At 39.4% G+C, this 19,088-nt stretch overlaps 1 protein-coding gene across 1 annotated transcript in view; it reads right to left on the bottom strand.

Moving 5' to 3' along the window:
• Window positions 1-9,760: 9,760 nt before the first annotated feature.
• CD2AP (CD2 associated protein) overlaps window positions 9,761-19,088 on the bottom strand; it is a 73,351-nt gene continuing 64,023 nt past the window's right edge. Inside the window, exons 15-19 of the mRNA XM_054383788.1 lie at window positions 14,510-14,631; window positions 13,545-13,631; window positions 13,029-13,210; window positions 11,853-11,916; window positions 9,761-10,727 (exon numbers count right to left, since the gene is read on the bottom strand). Of these exons, the coding sequence (XP_054239763.1) occupies window positions 10,686-10,727; window positions 11,853-11,916; window positions 13,029-13,210; window positions 13,545-13,631; window positions 14,510-14,631 (497 nt within the window). The 3' untranslated portion in view covers window positions 9,761-10,685. The remainder of the gene's footprint in view (window positions 10,728-11,852; window positions 11,917-13,028; window positions 13,211-13,544; window positions 13,632-14,509; window positions 14,632-19,088) is intronic.

Genomic DNA, 19,088 nt, shown 5'->3' with positions numbered 1-19,088 from the left:
ACTGTCCTTACTTGCAAAGTGATTTTAAGACATTTATAACTTATTACATTTTTTACTAAGAATAACTTATGAACCTTTGCTTTAAAGAAAAATAAAATTTAAAAAATTCTGTCCAACACTGCATTAATAATTTAGTATCACCTATGAGTGGAGAGCTTATTAAAGCAGTTCATCCTGTGGGTCCTTTTTGAAGTGGTTGAAGATGGCCTCATCTCCACTGAGTTCAATGCTGCTCTGCTACCCTCCTGGGGCAGCTCCTGTTTACACCTGCCATGTGAGGTAGGAAACAAGGACCAGATTGAAGTAAAGTTTTATTTGCTTTGCAGAAGAATTTAGGCCTCTGCTCACTCCATGAAGTTTCCCAAGATCCCTGGTAAAAGCTTAATATCCTGGGATGCAACTTGTTACAGGCATATTTGCTGGAGGAAAATAGTCCAGTAAAGGGAATAAAGGAAAAACACTGTGTTGTATTAAATCTGATTATCAGACAATATACAAGTTCAAGGCAAAGGCAACGTCTGCTACGGATTCAAAAGAACTGAGACACTGATCATCTACCCCTGGATGTATAAAGAGATTAAGCTATGACCTAAAAAAAAATATGAAATTAATAAAATTGGTGAGCTAAACCACTAAAGCACTAAGCAAATGTAAAGTGGCAAAACAGGACAACGGATGGATTTCAGGAGATGCACTTATGAAAAAGCTCATCAAATCACCATGCCTTGATGGGAGCCACTCACTTTTCCCTCAATACTTACCAATCAGGACAGAGCAAGCTGAAATTAAAAGGGTCCGGCACTGGTGAACCAGAGATGTGTTTTCCTACATAGAAAATTCCAAACTCTCACCTTCTGACAGCATCAAAGGGCTGCCCCTTTTCACCTGGGACACTTGTTCACTTCACTGTGTTTTGAGATCCACAGGTTTATTAATGAATTACTAAAAGATCATAAGGGGACGAGCAAGATGGGTGTACTGAATTCCTAAGCTAGCTCTGAAGGACAACCTCGTGGTAACCTCTTGAATTTGACTGGTCATTACTAAAAGCATTTTGTGTGCTTAAAACAATCAACCATTAACACTTCTAAGGAAATAAAATCTACAAGGAGAAGTGAACCAAAAGACTCAGATCAATGTTTCTGAAGAATGGGAGGTGGCTGGGAAACATCTATAGGTTTGAGGCAAAGAGCTGTACCTAATTCTTTTCTGATTTCTTCAGTCTTTAAATGCTTATTGTGTGCTCGTATTCCTAATTCCATTTTGCATGTGGGAATCCTTGAGCTCATCATGTTTCATCATTAATTAATTCATATTCATTTTGGATTTAATCACTCCACCTAGGGCTGTTACCTTTAGGTGAGGTAGAAATCTGGGACAGCTCCAGGTATCTAGTGCTCACTGAGATACTGGCAAAACATTGATCTCGCTCAGCTGCATCGCTTGACTCATCGTGGAAACCATCCAGTCTCACCACTGAGAGAGCATGCCAAGGTAACCACTGTGCAGTGATAGAAACTTAGAGCAAAACAAGTAATAGAGCAGCAAGTCGCTCTCACTTTAGAGAAAAAACATGAATATACTGACATAAGGATAAGTGAAAATATATACAGCTCTTCTTGTCCCTCCAAAACATCCAGCTATGGTACTTTAGACAGAGGATGTTGTATATCTAATCTTAAACTATCCACTGACATTAATGTCTCTGTTTTTTAAGAAGCTGTAAAAATGTTACTCCTCTCTTCCATGTGTTTCTGTTCCATCAGGACACAGGCACACAAGCAGCTGAGTTGCAAAAACTCTCTCTCATGAAAGGGACTTACTAGTAAGAGGACACTTCCAGACCTACCAAACTCAGGAGATAATCTCCAGCTACTAATCCTTCTTCTCCAGTTCATTTCACATCATCACAGCACTCTTGGGGGGCAGGGGGTAAAGCTCTCAACAGGAGACAAAGAGTGAGGAGTGAGTAGCTAGACAGTGGCTACAAAAGAGGGTAGAGGCTCTTAAAAGAGTTAAAAGCAAAGGAAATTGATCATGTATTTTAAAAATAAGCTGGATGTTTGATAATATATTGCAGCCTTAAATTCAAGGCCCTTGCTCTGTGACTTCTGTTGGTTTACAATTAAAGTGTTTTGTACAACCCTTTAAAACTACCCCTCCTTTCCACTACCCCAAGCATTTTGCTTTTAATTTCTGGCAGGAGGCAGGAGGCATACATAGCAAGGCAGCCTGGCTCTGCATGGCAACAGCTACCAGAGGCCCCAGGCCAAGCAGCCACAACAGTGGGAAGTACTTCCCCATCAAGGTGGACCCAAGGTCTCTGGACAAAGGGGCCTCCAGCACCTGGTGTCATAGCTCTCCCTTATTCCAGAAAAACAAAAACAAACACCCCGTAGAAAAGTGAATGGGGGAAAGTATCTTGCACAGAAACTACAAGCAACTGTGATGCATAGATGTGGTGCTCAGGGACATGGTTTAGCACCATAATTGCAAGAGCTGGATGATGGTTGGACTCAATGATCTTAAAGGTCCTTTCCAAATGAAATGATTCTATGATACTATATTCTACAAAATAAAAATTTACCCTAGGCTTGCTATAGTTACCCAGAGAAATACATTTTCCCAAATATTGTAAACTCTCACTGTGTGTATTTAACATTTACAATAATAAATCCACTGTTACAGAACCCAGTCTATTATTTTTAGGCCTTGAATAGCTACATGGCTACCTTAAAACTCAATAAGCCACCATAATGTGATCACTTGCTACCTAGTAAGTTAGAAAGGCTGCAGCAGGGGACTTTAAAGTCTTCAATATGGTCATCTGAGGATAAAAATTAAAGCTTTTAATGATACGGAATGGCATTAGTTGTATTTTTAAAGGGATCACACTTGAAAAATGTGAATTTGTATAAAGCAAGTTCTGAAAGGAGAGTGATCTTTACAGTAACTTCACCTATAAGAAAACTTCAGATTTTCTTAAAAGTGATAACACTGTGGTTAGAGACCAATTACAGATTATAAGCAAAAGATCAGAAGATGATTAAGATATACAATTATTTCCATATACTTAAGGAGAATACAAAGCTGAAGTAATATGTAGAAAGTAAATACAACCTAAGCAATTAAGTGTATTAAGAATACAAACAATTTCACAGACCACTGATAATTTTCATGCAGTTCTGGAAAAATATTGTTTTGTGATTGTACTTACTGGTTTTAGAAGTCTGGGTTCCACTGTAAGCAAAATTAACACATAATTAACAGCCAAAGAGTCTCCAGGTATCACAGGTGAGCTTCTAACCATTCATCTGCTGCCATGATGTCCCAGTCTCATTCTTACAATCTCACTCAGTGTTGCTGGGGTGCTCTGATTTATTTAGAGTTTTCCCATGAAGAAATAACCTTGGGCATCTGCCTCCTCCTTTTCTTGTCCAACTGGATTAACATTGAGGAACTTGCAGATGACAGTAAAGGTCTTGCACTGCAAAATGACAAAACAAGTTATAAACACGCCCACAAAACTGCCAGATTGCCACCTTTGCCAGGAGTCCTCACAGATGAATCATGACTTCATGGTTCATATCCTTCCCCCTGGTGGAGGAGGCCACATCTGCCCTTCTGTATTTAACAGATCTTCTAGACTTTAAAGACCGAGGTGGGGAAAATATCATGATCAAAATCTGGTCAAGTTAATGCATTACCATTCATAAATGAAAGACAACACAACTGACAATACCCTGTGCAACTGAAAGTTCAAAGGCCAAGTAATATTCTTTCCTTTAGGGGTATACTCATTGTGAGGGGTGCAAGTTGTCTGCGGAACCTTGTGCTGTGTTCCCTGTTACCTCTCTTAGCATTGGTTCATCTCCAATAGCCTAGTTTCCAATAGATAGTAACTTTCAAAATATAGTTTATCATACCAGAGGAGCAATTCTTTCTACTCACAGAGCTGCTTTGGAAGAGCTTTGGTTACTAATTTTTTTCTGCAGTCCTGCAAAGTGTTTGTCATGAGTTCATAGGGTTTCCTGAGCTAATGTCATTTAGTCACAACTTCAGCCAGTCCTCAGCCACAAGGTAAGTCTCCAGTTATAATCTAAAGGTAGGTATTTTTCACTTCTCTGTTTTGATATAGCAGATCTTCCTTGCATCTCACATTACTATCAAGTAGGAATTAAGCCCAGCACAACTGAAACACAGGCAACACAACCCACCTGGAAAGGTTAGGGGATTTGCATTGGATATAGCACTGGGTAGAGATGAATTAAAAGGTGGCACCTTAGCATCCAGTAAGAAGAGCCTGCTTTAAAAGGCTTCCCCTAGTCAGCTAGACTGGTGCTTCCACAGAGTCCCTGACATTTTGGTAGGATGGCAAGACCCCTTGATGCTCTTAGTACTTTGACTATGAAAGCATAGCAATAGTCCTCTGAAGGACACAAAGGCTGGCATACTTCAACACTCAGACACACACATGTTTCTTCCAGAAGGAAGAGTGAATCTATACTCCCAGGGGCCTAGAAAGATTTTTGAACCAAGACTTCTATCAAGCAAGGAGGGTATTCCAAACCCTGAGTGCAGCAGCATCAGTCTCATGCTCTACAAGCTGGTTGAGGCCCTTTGCATTCTTCAGGCTGGGAGGTATGTGCCTAGGCACCCAAAAGGGTGTGGTTTGTCTGGTGTGTTTTTTCAGCTATTGCAAAATCCAATTACCCAAGATATATATATGATCAGCTGCTTTGATAGTGCTCTGAGAAAGCAAACAGTTCAAGAATATCTCAGAGGATGCCAAAGGAAAGGCAGTTGTGAAAACCTGGTTTTAACATCTCCTTTGGAAAGAGTTAACAGATGCTTCCTGCCTGTAAGGTTGCCACATGCAGTCAGTCTCACACTCTTTCTGCAGGCCTCCCTGCATCAAGAGGTACTTCCTGCAAGCCCACTAGGAGTAGGAAAAAGTTTCCAGGGCTATCACATCCCCTTTCTCATGCAATGTAGACTTGCAAAGGTAGGAGTCTGAAGAAGGACATTTTGGATGCATCAAATATGAGATAGGGGAGCACACACAAATTTGATCTTTGCATCTGCCACTGGCATTTTACAGGGATTTCTGGATACCATTTAACCTGCCTTTTTCATCTCCTCCTTCCCTTCTGTCCCTTGGTATGTGTTGTGCTTTAAAGCAAAGCATCACCACTTTATGCTGCAAGACAAAGGCCACATCATGGTCAAGACCCAGACACAAATCTGGACCTTCTTGTCACTTAACAACTGAGGACAGGGATAATGGATAGGTAGAGGAGATCAGAGGATAATCAGAGCCTGTCTTTACATAAGGTCTCTGTTCCCAACAGGCTTGGGTGTGCAGAGGGACTGCCTTTGCTGAGATACAGCCACCTCACTCCCTCCCTCCGTGTCCTTCCAGCAAGAGTCACTTCATGGTGCAACCCCCAGTGCTTGCCAGAAGTAGAGCTCCAAGGAGAGAAATGTTTTTCTGTGTCTCTTCCCCTCAAAACAGCACCCCAGGGCAGCAGAAGAGATGGCTTTGTCAAGGAGGCTGTTGCTTTGTAGGCAACTCCTGGCCTCTGCCAGTGCCTGTGGAGCAGGCAGGCTGCTCACCACAGCTACTCTTTCAGTGCTTCCATCTTCTCCTCCCTGCTGGTCTTCTACAAGCCACTCATCCACTCTTCACAGAGCTCTGAGGAACAATGCCAAGGGCTTGGTGTGAGGCTTTGAGCACTCCCACCAGGAGCACTGGCAGCATCCCCAGTGCACTGGCTCCTGAGCAGGTACCCATCAGGACTGATGGAGCTGGGAACTGCTGGTCTCCAGGTCAGCAGGGTCCACTTTCAAGATGGTAGCCGGCAATTGTGCAGACTGGCTTTCAAGGTGGGTCTCCATGCCACTGTCCAGGGCCTCCTGGAGCTAGCAGGATGCACTCTCACTGGCTGCCAGTCAGAAGATCCCCTCCGTGAATGGCCCATGCTTGTTCAGCAGAGCCAGCAGGTCCTGCAGGGAACAGAGGAGGAGAACTGGCCATAGACAGTCATTGCAGCAGGTGACTGTTCCTCAGGGGCAGGAGCCCCATCTCTCCATGTGGTGGGACAGAGAGGGGGCTGGAGACTGGGGGAGGCTGACACTGACCCTAAGCCCCACACAAGGTCTCCCTGCTGGGAACACCACCTTTGTGGAGGAGCCAGTGGGATGGGGACCCCCTGGCCAGGCTGGCTTACCTGGATGGGCTGTGGCAATGTGCCATCCTGGCTGCAGAGAGCTGCCAGGGGCTGGCCAAAGACAGCCCCACTGGTGCCAGAGCCTGACAACCCAGGCTTCTCTGCAGTAGCTGAGGTGCCCAGCCACCCAAAGGGCAAGCCCCTCCTGCTGCAGGTCCTGAGAGCTGCCAAGGAGAGAAGAGCAAAGACTCGTGGAGGAGAAGTGCCAGGTGAACACTGCCAGGGGGCAGGACAGATGCACTGTCCACAGGTCTGTTGAGACATGGCACCAAGACTGAAGGTGATGATGCAGGAGGCACAAGACCAGATGACAGTAAGGCCTCCTCCTCTTCGGTGGCTTCCCCAGCTGCCCTCTTGCCACTGCTTAGCACCTGCTGCCAGCCCAGAGGAAAGGGAAGGGTCATCTCCCTCCAGCAGCTGGCAAGGCTTTGCCCAGTGCAGCCCAGAGCACCATTTGCTGACTTTGGGCAATGGCACCATGGTGGCTTCTGGTCAGTTTGGTATCCACCAGGACCCAGGGACTTTTTCTGCCATGCTGCTTTCCAGCAGTTTTGCCAAGCTGCTTTTAATCACAAATGTGTGTGGGTGTCCTGGGATTCTCCATGCTCATACTGGTGCCATCCGCAGTCAGTCCCACTTTCTTCAGGGCTCCCTCTACCACTGCTGTGAGGGTGAGAAGGGCATGTTCCCTCTAGGCTAAGCAATGGTCCAACTGAAGATCAGTAAACTTCATCTTTTGAAAATTAAAAGTAGGAAGTCATTTCCCTAAAAGTGAGGCCTTTTTTTTTTTTAATGTTAATTTGCAAGGCAGCAGGAAAACTGTACACAATAACAACAAATAAATTATGCACACAGGATCACCATAAAGCTGTGAAGTTCTATGTTAAGAATAGAAATAATTAATAATATCTAGAATGATATCCAGTTTTAGGCAACATTCTTTTAGGTGCCATACATTGCCACATCTTTTTTTTCTCTTTTTTTCTTTTAAAGCCTTTTTATTTATTTCAAGTTCTGTTTTACTTGACTTTCTGCACAAATGGCTTCTTGGCTAAGGTCAATCATACTGCTTGACTGCAAGTCATAGTTTCAGATCAGCAACCTTTGGAAGGCTCAGCTGGAAGGCATAAATATTTTCAGAAAAATACTTCTTTTCATAGTCAAGGGATAAACATACATCCCACTTCACTATTTTTATGCTAGATAAACCTCCAAAATTACACCAGAATAAAACTGTCATCAAGCTGAAGAAGGGCATGCTAGAGTGATTTTGTCCAAAAGCAATTATTAAAAGATTGCTGAGATTATGAAGCAGTCCTTCTCCTAGCCAACTAATTAACCTTTGGTGATTTTCAAAGTAAAAGTTTAAGGAGCTGACCACTGGAGCATGACTAGCATTGAAAAGTCAAATTCTGAAAGATAAATGCAAATCTAGATTCTAACTAATTTTACTGCAGTGAATCAAGGCCATATCTACAGTCAGATTCTTGATAAAGTACAGGCAGAATTTTTCTAGGAACAGAAGCTAATTTCCCAGCATCCTGACCTGTATCAGGAAGTGTGGCCAGCAGGACCAGGGAAGTGATTGTCCCCCTATACTCAGCATTGGTGAGATTAAACCTTGAGTACTGTGTTCATTTTTGGGATTCTCACTACAAGACGGACACTGAGGGGCTGGAGTGGGTCCACAGAAGGGCAGCAAAGCTGGTGAAGGGTCTGGAGAACAGCTCTTGTGAGGAGCAACTGGGTGAACTGGGGTTGTTTAGTCTGGAGAAAAGGAGGCTGAGGGGAGACCACCTTGCTCCCTGCAGCTATCTGAACAGAGCCTGGGAGTCTGTCTCTTCTCTCTAGTAACAAGTGATAGGACAAGAGGGAATAGGGCCGAGTTGCACCAGGGAAGGTCTAGACTGGGGATCAGAATAAACTTCAGTGAAAGGGTTCTCAGATGCTGGAAATAAGCTCTGCAGGGATGTGGTCAAATCCCCGTCCCTGTGGAGGTGTTTGATAGAGTTACATAATGGTTGGACTTAATATCAAAGGTCTTTTCCAACTGAAATGATTCTATGCTTCTATAAAGGGTCTGTATAAATAATTGCATGCTTTATTCCCATCCCTTGAAACCCTGCACAGAATTTAATGGCATATGAAACATTCCTGAACAGAACTGAGCAGACATTTCAGTAAGTTTTAAAACTTCTTTTATTCACTGAGTTTGGATAGCATGCATCATTTTACAGCACTGGTAAACAAGTCAGTGAAGCATCCTGCTTTTAGGAACTTGTACTGTGGAATGTCTTCAAAACCATTACCCCCTCCACTCAAGTACTTAACACTAGCTGAAGACAATAAAGACACACATCAGGGCAACTTCCTTATAGTTAAAAATCCTCATAGCAGCGACTTTTAAAGGAGGTTTCTTTTAAAATCCAGTCATCGCACTTGGGTCATTTATTGCTATAGCAAACAAAAGGCCATGAAACAGCTAACATCTTTCATTTGTGGTTTTAACTGATTGTCTCATTCTCTTTGTCTGCTACAAGCTTACATGCAGACAAAATTTCTGTAAAGCAATCCATTCCAAGATGTGTTTCATGCTCTAATCACAGTGGGGAGCTTGTATAACAAAATTGGCTGCTCCACCAGGCTCCATTCTTGCTTTTCATCACCTGACTTAGAGGTATGAGTAAGAGTTTAGTGTCTGCTGAGAAGCATTACTGCTGCACATTATTCCTCAATATAAAGATCTGGCTCAAATCCTCATTTGTGATGCATGTAGGCAATTAGAAGTTAAAAGCACTAATACTGAATCAGCTTATGAACAATGTGATTATCAAATACTACTCAATACATGCAATTTAGATGTATATTAACCAAACTTCATAAGCAATTTAAATCAGCAACTGACTTAACGTCCTCCAATTGACTTTTTGATATTTCTATTTTATGGTTCATCAGCTCTCAAGGAGTAACACTTCCGTGTCACTTCCTCAAGTGACATACTAAAGAATTATTGTCTTTATGTCTATTTCCATGAATAGGAGATTAATTTTTTCTGTTACTGGTGAAGCTGCTGAACCATGGGGCATGCTTTTGCCATTTAAATTCTGGCAGACCAAAGGGAGGTAAGGTGATTCCTAATAGCAGTAATGCAGACTGGCTTTCCGAAGCTGCATGTTTTTTTAATTCTTTAATCAAATGAACACAGCAATAAATATAATTGTCTCCCATCACTTTGCATATTATTTGTATATTGTTCTGGTGCATTGAATTGAGCTCAGGGGTTACAGGTAACGGCAATCCACAGGATTTCAGCTGTTTTCCATAACAGGCGAAAGATGCCCTTCTGGATACCAGTACAACGCTGTCAAACCAACTGTTCCAATCACTCAACAAAAATACAAAGATGTTATTAAATTTAGAGGTACACAGTACAGTTGAGAAAGTATATCCCATAAATATATAAATATTGAGACGTTTTGAGAGTATCAAAATTCCAAAGGGATTTATTTGGAAACACTGCATAAGCAAAACCTGACTCTAATAAAAACTGATGCATATTTAAACCACTAGAAAGACTGATGCCTTCAGTTTAGATACACAGAAGTACAGATGTTGTGGCTTCAGGTTGATTTTTTCATGCTGTATGCTGTAATAGTTTAGGCACAACAGGTTAAGACTGGATTCTATTTTTGTTTCTGTATTTCTTGCATTTTGTGGTTTTAAAAGTTATTTTTGTCCTAACATCATGATTCAGTACTAAATCCCTTTTCAATCCAATAGTGCAAGTGACAAAAGGTTCTGCTAAACTACTCAAATTCAATCATTCGTTCTTACTACAATGCATAGGAGTTTCACCTGCTTCATTACATTTACAAATTCCTATCTCATTACTCAACTTATAAACAGCATATTAATATTCTCACTGCACACAGGCACAACAGCATAACCCTGGATAGGACTGCCAAAATTATACAAATATCATATATTCCCTTTTGCATGTAGGGAAAGAGTAGTGACTACAATTACGATACAGTTATTCCATCCCTCCCAACAGACTATTTTACAGAGTAGCTGTAAAGATAAATCACCCTATTTATAGTATAGATCTCTTTAAAAATTAAGCTACAGGTATTCAATAAAAATCTATGAAGAATTCCCTCTTTCTATACAGATTCAGTAGTATTTTCAAGCAAACCCAACAATAAGGTTTGCAGTTCCAGCACAGTAAGAAATAAGGCCTCTTTTATATTGGCAAAAAAAAATATTACACCATTATTCTTTTTGTCTTCATATTTCTCTGAATAAAAGACTAGATTCCTTTTATTTTTTTCTGTATTTTTTTCTTTACAACTGTAGAACACCAGCATCCACCATTATGAAGTAAGAAGAGTCAGTTCTCCTTGTGTTTCACTTTGAAATTCCTGGCAAGTTAAAAACATTGATTCCATAGCTGTCTCACGGAGACATCATTGCTTTCTTCAATTTTTCTATTTCAAGCTGGAAAAATGGACATTTTGAGAAGAAAGTCAGTATTAAAGTAGCAATTATACGAAGTCTTCAGAGCTTCTTCCACAATTATAAACTTTGTATTTCCAAAACACCTAAGTAAATAAAATTGTAACACAGAAACTTTTGACAGTTCAATATTTACAGCTGATTTTATACTAACACATTGCTAAACAAGCAAGAAACTTAAATGTGCCTGCAGCTGCAGTACCTCTTACTGAATAAAATCACTCTGAATAACACAGTAATGGATCACTTCACATGTCCCCATGTAACACTATGTCATTACCTTGGAGTAAAACTTCCTGAAACATCCCTCATGCAAAATACCATGCCACAACTAATTTGTATTTCATTGAACCACAAAATGGTTTGGGTTGGAAGGGACCTTAAAGATCATTGAGTTCTAACCCCCCACCACAGACATCTTCTGCTAGACCAGGTTGCTCAAGGTCCCATCCAACCTCAGCTTTGAACACTTCCAGGATTGCAGCCTCCACAGCTTCTCTGGTCAATCTGTTCCAGTGCCTCACAACCCTTTACGGGGAAGAATTTCTTCCTAACATCTAATCTCAATCTAGCTTCTTCCAGTCTGAAGGCATTACCCCTCCTCAAATCACTACCTGCCTTTGTAAAAAATCTTTCTCCAGAATAATAAATATGATCTCAGTAGACTTCCCCACGTATTATCAATGGGCACCAGAGGACAGTCAAAATCTCATTTATCATTAATTTATAGGGGTGAATATTGTGTAAATAATGCACTGTCGTTGCCTTTATGTTTATCCTATCAACCTGGATCCTGATAGATATATAGCAGCCCTCTGGTATTTGAGGGGAAGCCTGAGTTGTCCCCAGAATCTTCTCTTCTCCAGACTAAGCAATCCCAACTCTCTCTGCCTGTCTTTGTAAGACAGATACTCCAGTTCACTGATCATCATCATGGCCCTCCTTTGTACCTGCTCTAACAGTTCGACACCGTTCTTGTGTTGGGGGCTCCAGAGCTGGACACAGAACTCTAGGCGGGGTCTCATGAAGAACCTTCCTATGGCATCAAATTCCAGAACACTGCCTACATACTTGTAAACTTTACACCCCTCCAACTGCCAACATTACCTCCAGTTTACTTCGCAACAGTTTCTCTTCTTGCAGATCCTTCTTTATTTTTTCCAGTTCTCTCCTAGTGTTAGTTATCAGAAATAAGAGTTAGAAGAGACAAAAAAAAAAAAAGCCTATTACTGAAAACAGGAAGAACAGGCCTTAAATTTTATAAGAGTAATTCCTATAACAACTGCCTGAAGCTAGATCTTAGAAATAAAATTTACATAAGTACCTGCCCACTAGTGAACTGGTGCTCAAAATCCGGTGGGCCACTATCTTCCACCATCTCTCAACATTTATCCTAACTCACAATCACAACTTTTAAGTAGGCTACTTAAAAATTTCTACTGTTTTTTTCACTTGAGGAATTGAATTTAAGCTAAAATAAACTGGCAACTTCTACGCATAGAACAGATATTCTTGAGAATAGAAAGTTCCAAAACCATGTTTTATTTCATAACTGTGTTAAGTCAAGACAGTGCTATGGATTATCACCAAGCTGTTGAAGAACCAGGTCATTAATCCTCAGTACTGACTAGTTCGCTTTGGAGACACACTGCCCCTGATGCTTTACAACCTCTCAAGAGGTCACTCTAAAAGCCAGTTTGGTTTACCCTAGTCATCATTTAAATGGTACCAAAATGAATGTTTGTGCTGTGAAACAAAACCCAGAAAAGGTAAAGTTCTTGCGGATCAGTCTTTACTACGTTTACTCAAACAGCAGTTGTATTTCTCTTCTACATCATTCTCAAAACACAACCCTACCCACAAGCACACAGATGATGGGGCCACCATCATGATCACTAATTTGAAATGTCCATAGTATCTTTCCCTACTACAAGTCATATTAATACTGCAATTACTTGTGAGTGGTGTAACCAGCACAGGTACTTAGGTTAAATGCCGCAAAAATTTTCTACTTTTCCTTCTGGTGAAAGTACTAACTGTTAAAGAAGTATTCTCTGAAAAGCTGGAGTGCAAAGTAGGAAGGAAAAAAAAAGTGTACAAATTTCAAAATTACTCTGACATCAAATTTGCATGTACCTTAGGACACCTAGCTGAATCAACTTCCAAAGAGAAGTTTTGAAAATCAATCAATTTTTATTAAAAAAAGAGAACACCCTGGCATTAAGGGCATTTGCAAGATGCATATCCACCCCTTTGTAGATTGAGAAGGAAATGATTATTTACCCATGTTCTTTCTTCAGTGCATCTACTAAGCTCATCAAATCATTAATCTGAGTCCTGAGCTCTTCCACAGAATTTTTTTCATCTGTTTCTCCTTTAAGTTGGATGTCTCCAGCAAGAAAGTTTAGTATTGCAGAACTTGGTCTCTGAGATGAAGATGGGACTGGTGGGCTGAATGCAGATGGCTGGGAAAAAAAAAATCAGTAGAAAGCTAAGAATAAAATCTTTATGAACTAATTACAGCATACAAGTGCACTGGTACGGAAGCTACATGTGCACCAATTTCCTGAATTTCCTACTTAAAAGGTGAAAAAAATTATCCAGTTCAGATGAGCTACTGTAGTGTAAGAGATACTAATACTAAAATTTTGATTATGGACTTAATACTAAATGAGATGGCTCACTTGTATTTAAATACAATTGTGCATTTAGATGGTTCCATCAACCTAAACTGGAAATACAAGCAAGATGAACAGAACACCTAGTTGCTGGTACTGCTCTAGTTCCTTGATATCATACCTTTTTTGTTTCAACTGGCTTTGGTTTGGCACTTTCTTCTTCTTTCTGCACCTTCAGATTTTTTTCTGGACTCACATTTTGACTCACCTGGTAAACCAGTCATAAAAAAAAACCCCAAAAATATTTTCATAATTTGAAAAAGAAACATTTAAAAAGTACATAAGAAAGAAATGTCACATTTCTAAAGATTAAATAGTAAAAATAAAAAGCAACCAAACCAAACAAAACCAACCCCAAAAAACACAGAAAACAAACAAAACTAAGCCAAATTTTAAATTCTTAGACTGCATAGTTTTCTTTCCCTGCCTGTCAGAACTTTCTCCACCCAGAACACTCACTCAGCTGAATTTAAACCAAATATAGGAATCTTTGGCGGGATTTTCAAGGATCTCTGCAGTACTTAAAAAGTCCTTGATGCTTTTGAGAGCTTATGCATGTTTCTGTAAAATAAAAACATTAACAGGCAGTGACTATAGATGGTAACTGGTATGACTGAACTCTACAACACCTGAAGATATAAATTTATTTCAAGGACTCTGCATCACCTGCTTTCCATGGTTGGACAATCTCATATCTTAGCACTTGAGATGACAAGTCTTCCATTACAGCAACATTAAATTGGTTGTGACCAAAGACTTCACACTGTTAGGCTTGTAAGGCCCTAAGACAGTTTGAGAGTTGTGTGCATTCACAACATCAGTGATAGCTCCAGTACTTCCTGCAGCATTACCCACAGAACAGAAAGACCTCTTCAGTTGCAAAGCAGCCAGGTTGTTTCTCTTACATACGGTTCTCCTGTGGGAATGGATATTCCTGTAGACAAAGCCTATAGGAATTAAACCTCTGTGGCATTCTCCGTTTCACTCTCAGGCAAACGGTTTATAAGACTGTTTCGTAGCCCAATCCTGTTTCCTAGGAAGTTAGTTCTTTGTTCACTACTAGAAAAACACACCCAGAATACTCACAGGACTACTACAACTGCTAATGAAACGTGAAGGCGGCCTCCTACCAGGCATCTTGGGTCGGTTTGCAGTAGGATGTGAGAGATTATCTGAGGTAGCTATTACATCATCGAAGCTTAACAAATCTAGAGAAAGATGAAAACACAGATCACCATCAAGACCACAAGGTTTTCTTGTGTTCTTCTTTCCCAATTGCTTTTTTATCTTTAAGAAAAAAGTAAAATAAAATTTTATCAGTATCTTATTTTTCAAAGATTTTTCAGCATATACAACATGAGCCATGTGAAACAACTTTGATGTATGTGGAAAAACGAATTTTACCTATCGAAAATAGTTTAAAAGTTAACTCAACTAGCATTTAAGGTCAAGTTTTCCACAGAAAAAGTGCTGCAGTAACATGGAAGCATAAAAATACCTAATAAGTATCTGCACAAAAATACATATTTATGCCTTTTTTTTAGAGAGATGCCATATTCAGCTATTGAAGAGAGACTATTTTGTTCTCACTAAACTGGCATGAAAAGCTTGAAAATCCAAGTTTAGTGACTAAGGCAAAAATAAAAGTGGCATGATAAAGTGCATAGTTTGGTGAAAGTAAGTTAAGAAGACACTAAACTGCAGGGCAGGGTTTTCATGTGCAATACTTTGTCTAAAGAAAATTCACTTCTTCATTAAGTCATAAATCATTTAAACCACCATTCTCATACTTGACTGGATCATGCAGATCTCTTTGCTCATTAGTCTCTTTATACTCAGAGCTCTAAGTAAACTCTCTTAGATTAGTAGAAATTCTTTGCATCCTATGGAAAGAGACAATCTTAAGAAAGTGCCTATTCTTAGGAAGAACAGAACATATCTAATAACCTAAGTACTTCACCTAGCAGAGGACTGGACCTCTTGACTGTTTCTCCACAAAACTACTACTACTTACCTGCCAATAGGTATGTAAAGAGATGGTTTATGTAAGCATCAACATAAGATTATGTATGTTATATATCATTTTACAACACAAATTTGTAAGACTTATTCTAGAGATTCTAAACATTTCACTAAAAATGCCACACAGCATTTACTATGCGCATGGAAAGTAACATCCACAGTTTTGGGGTTGGGTTGGGTTTTTTGGTCACCTCTGAGTTTTACATGACATAATAATTTATCAAACAAAAGCAATGATACTTTTTTACCTATTTTCTCATTCATTTTCATGCTATAGAAAGAAGTCAGACAAGAAAAAAAGCCCTAAGAGCACTGAGCCAGACCAGTCATATTTCATTGTTTGGATGACTTAAAATCATCTCATAATCCAAGTTTTACTAACACATTGTGAAAGAATCCTGTAGGAACAAAGACTTCCACTGAATGTTTTGTCTGCTTGTAAGTGTTTACTACTGCATTACTATCCTTAAAGTCCTCAGTATAATCGTATCTTTCAGACACCCCTGAACATACCAGCTTCATCACCTGTTGCCTGGTTGAAATGCAAGCATTTATAACACTATCTGTTACAAATCAGTTTTGCTGCTTTTCAATTTTATTAAAGAGAATGCAAACATAGTCTTTTGTTAACATGTAATCATATTTGCAATTAAACAAAGCGGGGAAGAAAAACGAAGGAGGAAGAAACAGAGGAGTGATGAATGGCAGGTGGCTGATGGAAAAGAGGATGAGGGAGAAATAAACTAGGAAGGTATTCCTGTTTTAGTCTGTGCCAATAAAATATTTAACTTCTTAGAAGTCAAGTAATATTAACCAAGGGGTATAACTTCAAGTTCTTTACTCAACTGGTAGGAATGCCAGAGCACTAAACAATGTCAAAATCAGGATTTACATTAGTTAGGTCATATTAAAAAGGTAAAAAGAAAGCAGGGGGTAAAAAGAAATGTGCTTTCTACCCCATCTCAGTAATTTTTGCCTTTAAACCATCCTCCTTTTGTTATTCTGCAGAAGTGACTAATCATTTGGAAACAAATTCAAAGAACCGTAAATGGAGTTGTTTTTAGGATCATAACGCCAGTTCTGTCTCCATGAACGGGCATATTAAGGACATATGAAGAATAACATGTACTTGTGGGGAAAAAGAAAAGAATATCTGACAAGGCTTGAAGGAGAAGACTGCTAGAGTCTCAAATTATATATGATTTAAATATGGATGGTGGGATGACACTAAAGCCAAGGTTTTTTCCTATTTGTAAGAGCTGCCAAAAGAAATTGCTACACCTGAGACAATTGCTCAGCATTAAAATATTACTAGCACATTGCAGTTGGAAGGAATTCTAACAGTACTTTCATTTTCTTCTTTTAATCTTTTTATTTTGTTCCTTTGACATCAAGAAGAAATTAAAACACATGCTTGTGGGGATTAGGGTTTGTGGTTTCAGTGGTGGTGCATTTGTTTGTTTTATTGTGGGGTTAGAGGTTTTAATTGTTTTTCTTTTTAAACAGCATTCTTAGTTATTTTAGGAGAAACCTTGGCCCTACCGAAATCAACAGAGTTACTGCTGAAACTGAGGGACCCCATTGAAAGTTCACAGTTTACAACCATTTCAATCAATACAGTGATTGATGTATTCCCTTTCTTCCAGACACCCACTGAGTAATTGTTAAGCAAAATCCCATCAGAGTGCCGAAAGAGCAATACCATACCATACGTGTGGGGATAATTAAGTAAAAAAAAATATTTTAAGGCTGAGCAAGAGCACCTTTCTTGCTACAAAGACGACATAAGCTTACACGGTTACATAGGACAGACTATTAAAAATGTCTCTTCTGCAAGCTTAACACGTATCCACAACACAACTTTCGGGAGCTTTCACAGATACAACTAAGTGATAGGTGGTTTTGTTAAGATTTACAAACACTTCAAGTGTATTCTCAGAAGTTTGTCTTTAAAAGCCTTCACAAAAAAAGAAGCAAAGCGCAAACAGTGCTTCAAGAAATTATGGCTCCAGTACCTCACATGGCTGAGGTTAAAAAGCCCATGACAGAAGTGAAACATGTCCAGTATTTTAGACAGCAAGACCTCATGTTACACTGCAGAGAAAGAAAACATTGCAGTCCTTTTTCCTATTACTCTTCTCGCTGAGACTGCACCCCAAAAAATTAGGGGATAATTTAATTTTGCAGTTGAGCAATAGTATAGTATTTGCTACAATTAAGCGTGCATCTAATGTGCACCTTTCAAACATAAACTATTTCACAAGACTCATGATACTAAACAGCCAACACTGGTAGATTCAGTGCCTAAAGGTCTCACAATTGCTTACTTTGTGTGCATGGAAAGACAAAGCCCTTCAACTTCCATACACCAGAAGTGCTGTAAGTTCTGAACACATTTCACTATAAACATCAGGCTTCGCTTATCGGTAGCTGAACTGTAAAGTTTTTTTTGTTGGTTTATTTTTTAGTCCCTACAAGTTCCTTATAATATACTTAAAAGTATACTTAAAGCAACTTCTTGAACAGCTAAGGAAAACAGGCATTCAAACAAACAAAACAAACAAAAAAAGGCATTTTAAACTGAAACCCACAAAATTTATTATCAATAACTGCAACTGAAAATTATGCTTATGACATTAAGAAGAAGCTATGATGAGTATGGCAAAAAGCATTTGGATTTCCTTATAGATTGTTATCTTACCAAAATGGAGAAGGGTAGGGTAATTTCCTGACACGTAAGAAGGGAAACATGGCAAACAGGATAGGAAACAAAATCTGGAAAGAAAAGTCAAGGAGAGGAATGTCTAGAAAAAGATACTGAACAAAAAAAAAATTATTTTACAAAGCAGGAAAAAGAAACATTTGTAGAAGAAATTGCTTTACATGTTCAGCATGCTGGCATTACAGCTTTAGTTTTTTACAGCACTTTAATTGTAACTGAACAGAGCAACATTTATGTGATTTTAAATCTTCAAGTGGTGGTATTTCAAACATGATCAGTTATTTCTGAATGTTTTAGAACATTTATCCTTATCTGATGTCTGAAGGCCTAATTTTGGCATCTATCTTACAAATACAAAGTATTTACAGCTTCTCCTTAGGCTAAATTGAAAGTGGCTCAACTTACACCACACTTCATGGTCAAACTATGTTGCAAAGGTGAAACTCATATTTTAAAATGTTGGTTTTCTAAAAATGCATTCACTTCAGGACCTCAATTTAAAGAGTGAAAAAAATAAAAGAAAAAAGAGACGCTGGTGATGCAGTTGCCAGCCCCAGCCATATAATTTCCTCCATGTTTTAATATCTATTCTAGTTCTTGTAAGAGATAAAATTTAGCATTGTTTAATAAGGGCTCAATATCTTTGGACCTTTGTAGAGCCTTAGCTGCAGCACAGAGCATTTTGTCTTTAGCAGCAGAGTGCATACAAAGACATGAGGCATATGATTGATTATGTTGTCAGGGCAGGAGTTTGGGCTAGTCTCTACAAGACTAATCAAGGATAGTAAAAGTATAAATGACTTATACAGATCACTTTAAACCAAGGTAGTTTCACATAACAACAGACCTTTGAAACTTTTCTTAAACAGCAGCTCATTGACACTGTCAGTGCTGTCTCCTCACATGGACTGCCTGAGCCCT

Source organism: Indicator indicator, chromosome 9 (genome assembly GCF_027791375.1).
Source record: "Indicator indicator isolate 239-I01 chromosome 9, UM_Iind_1.1, whole genome shotgun sequence".
Taxonomy (NCBI): Eukaryota; Metazoa; Chordata; class Aves; order Piciformes; family Indicatoridae; genus Indicator; species Indicator indicator.
This window is presented reverse-complemented; position numbering and strand designations above follow the sequence as displayed.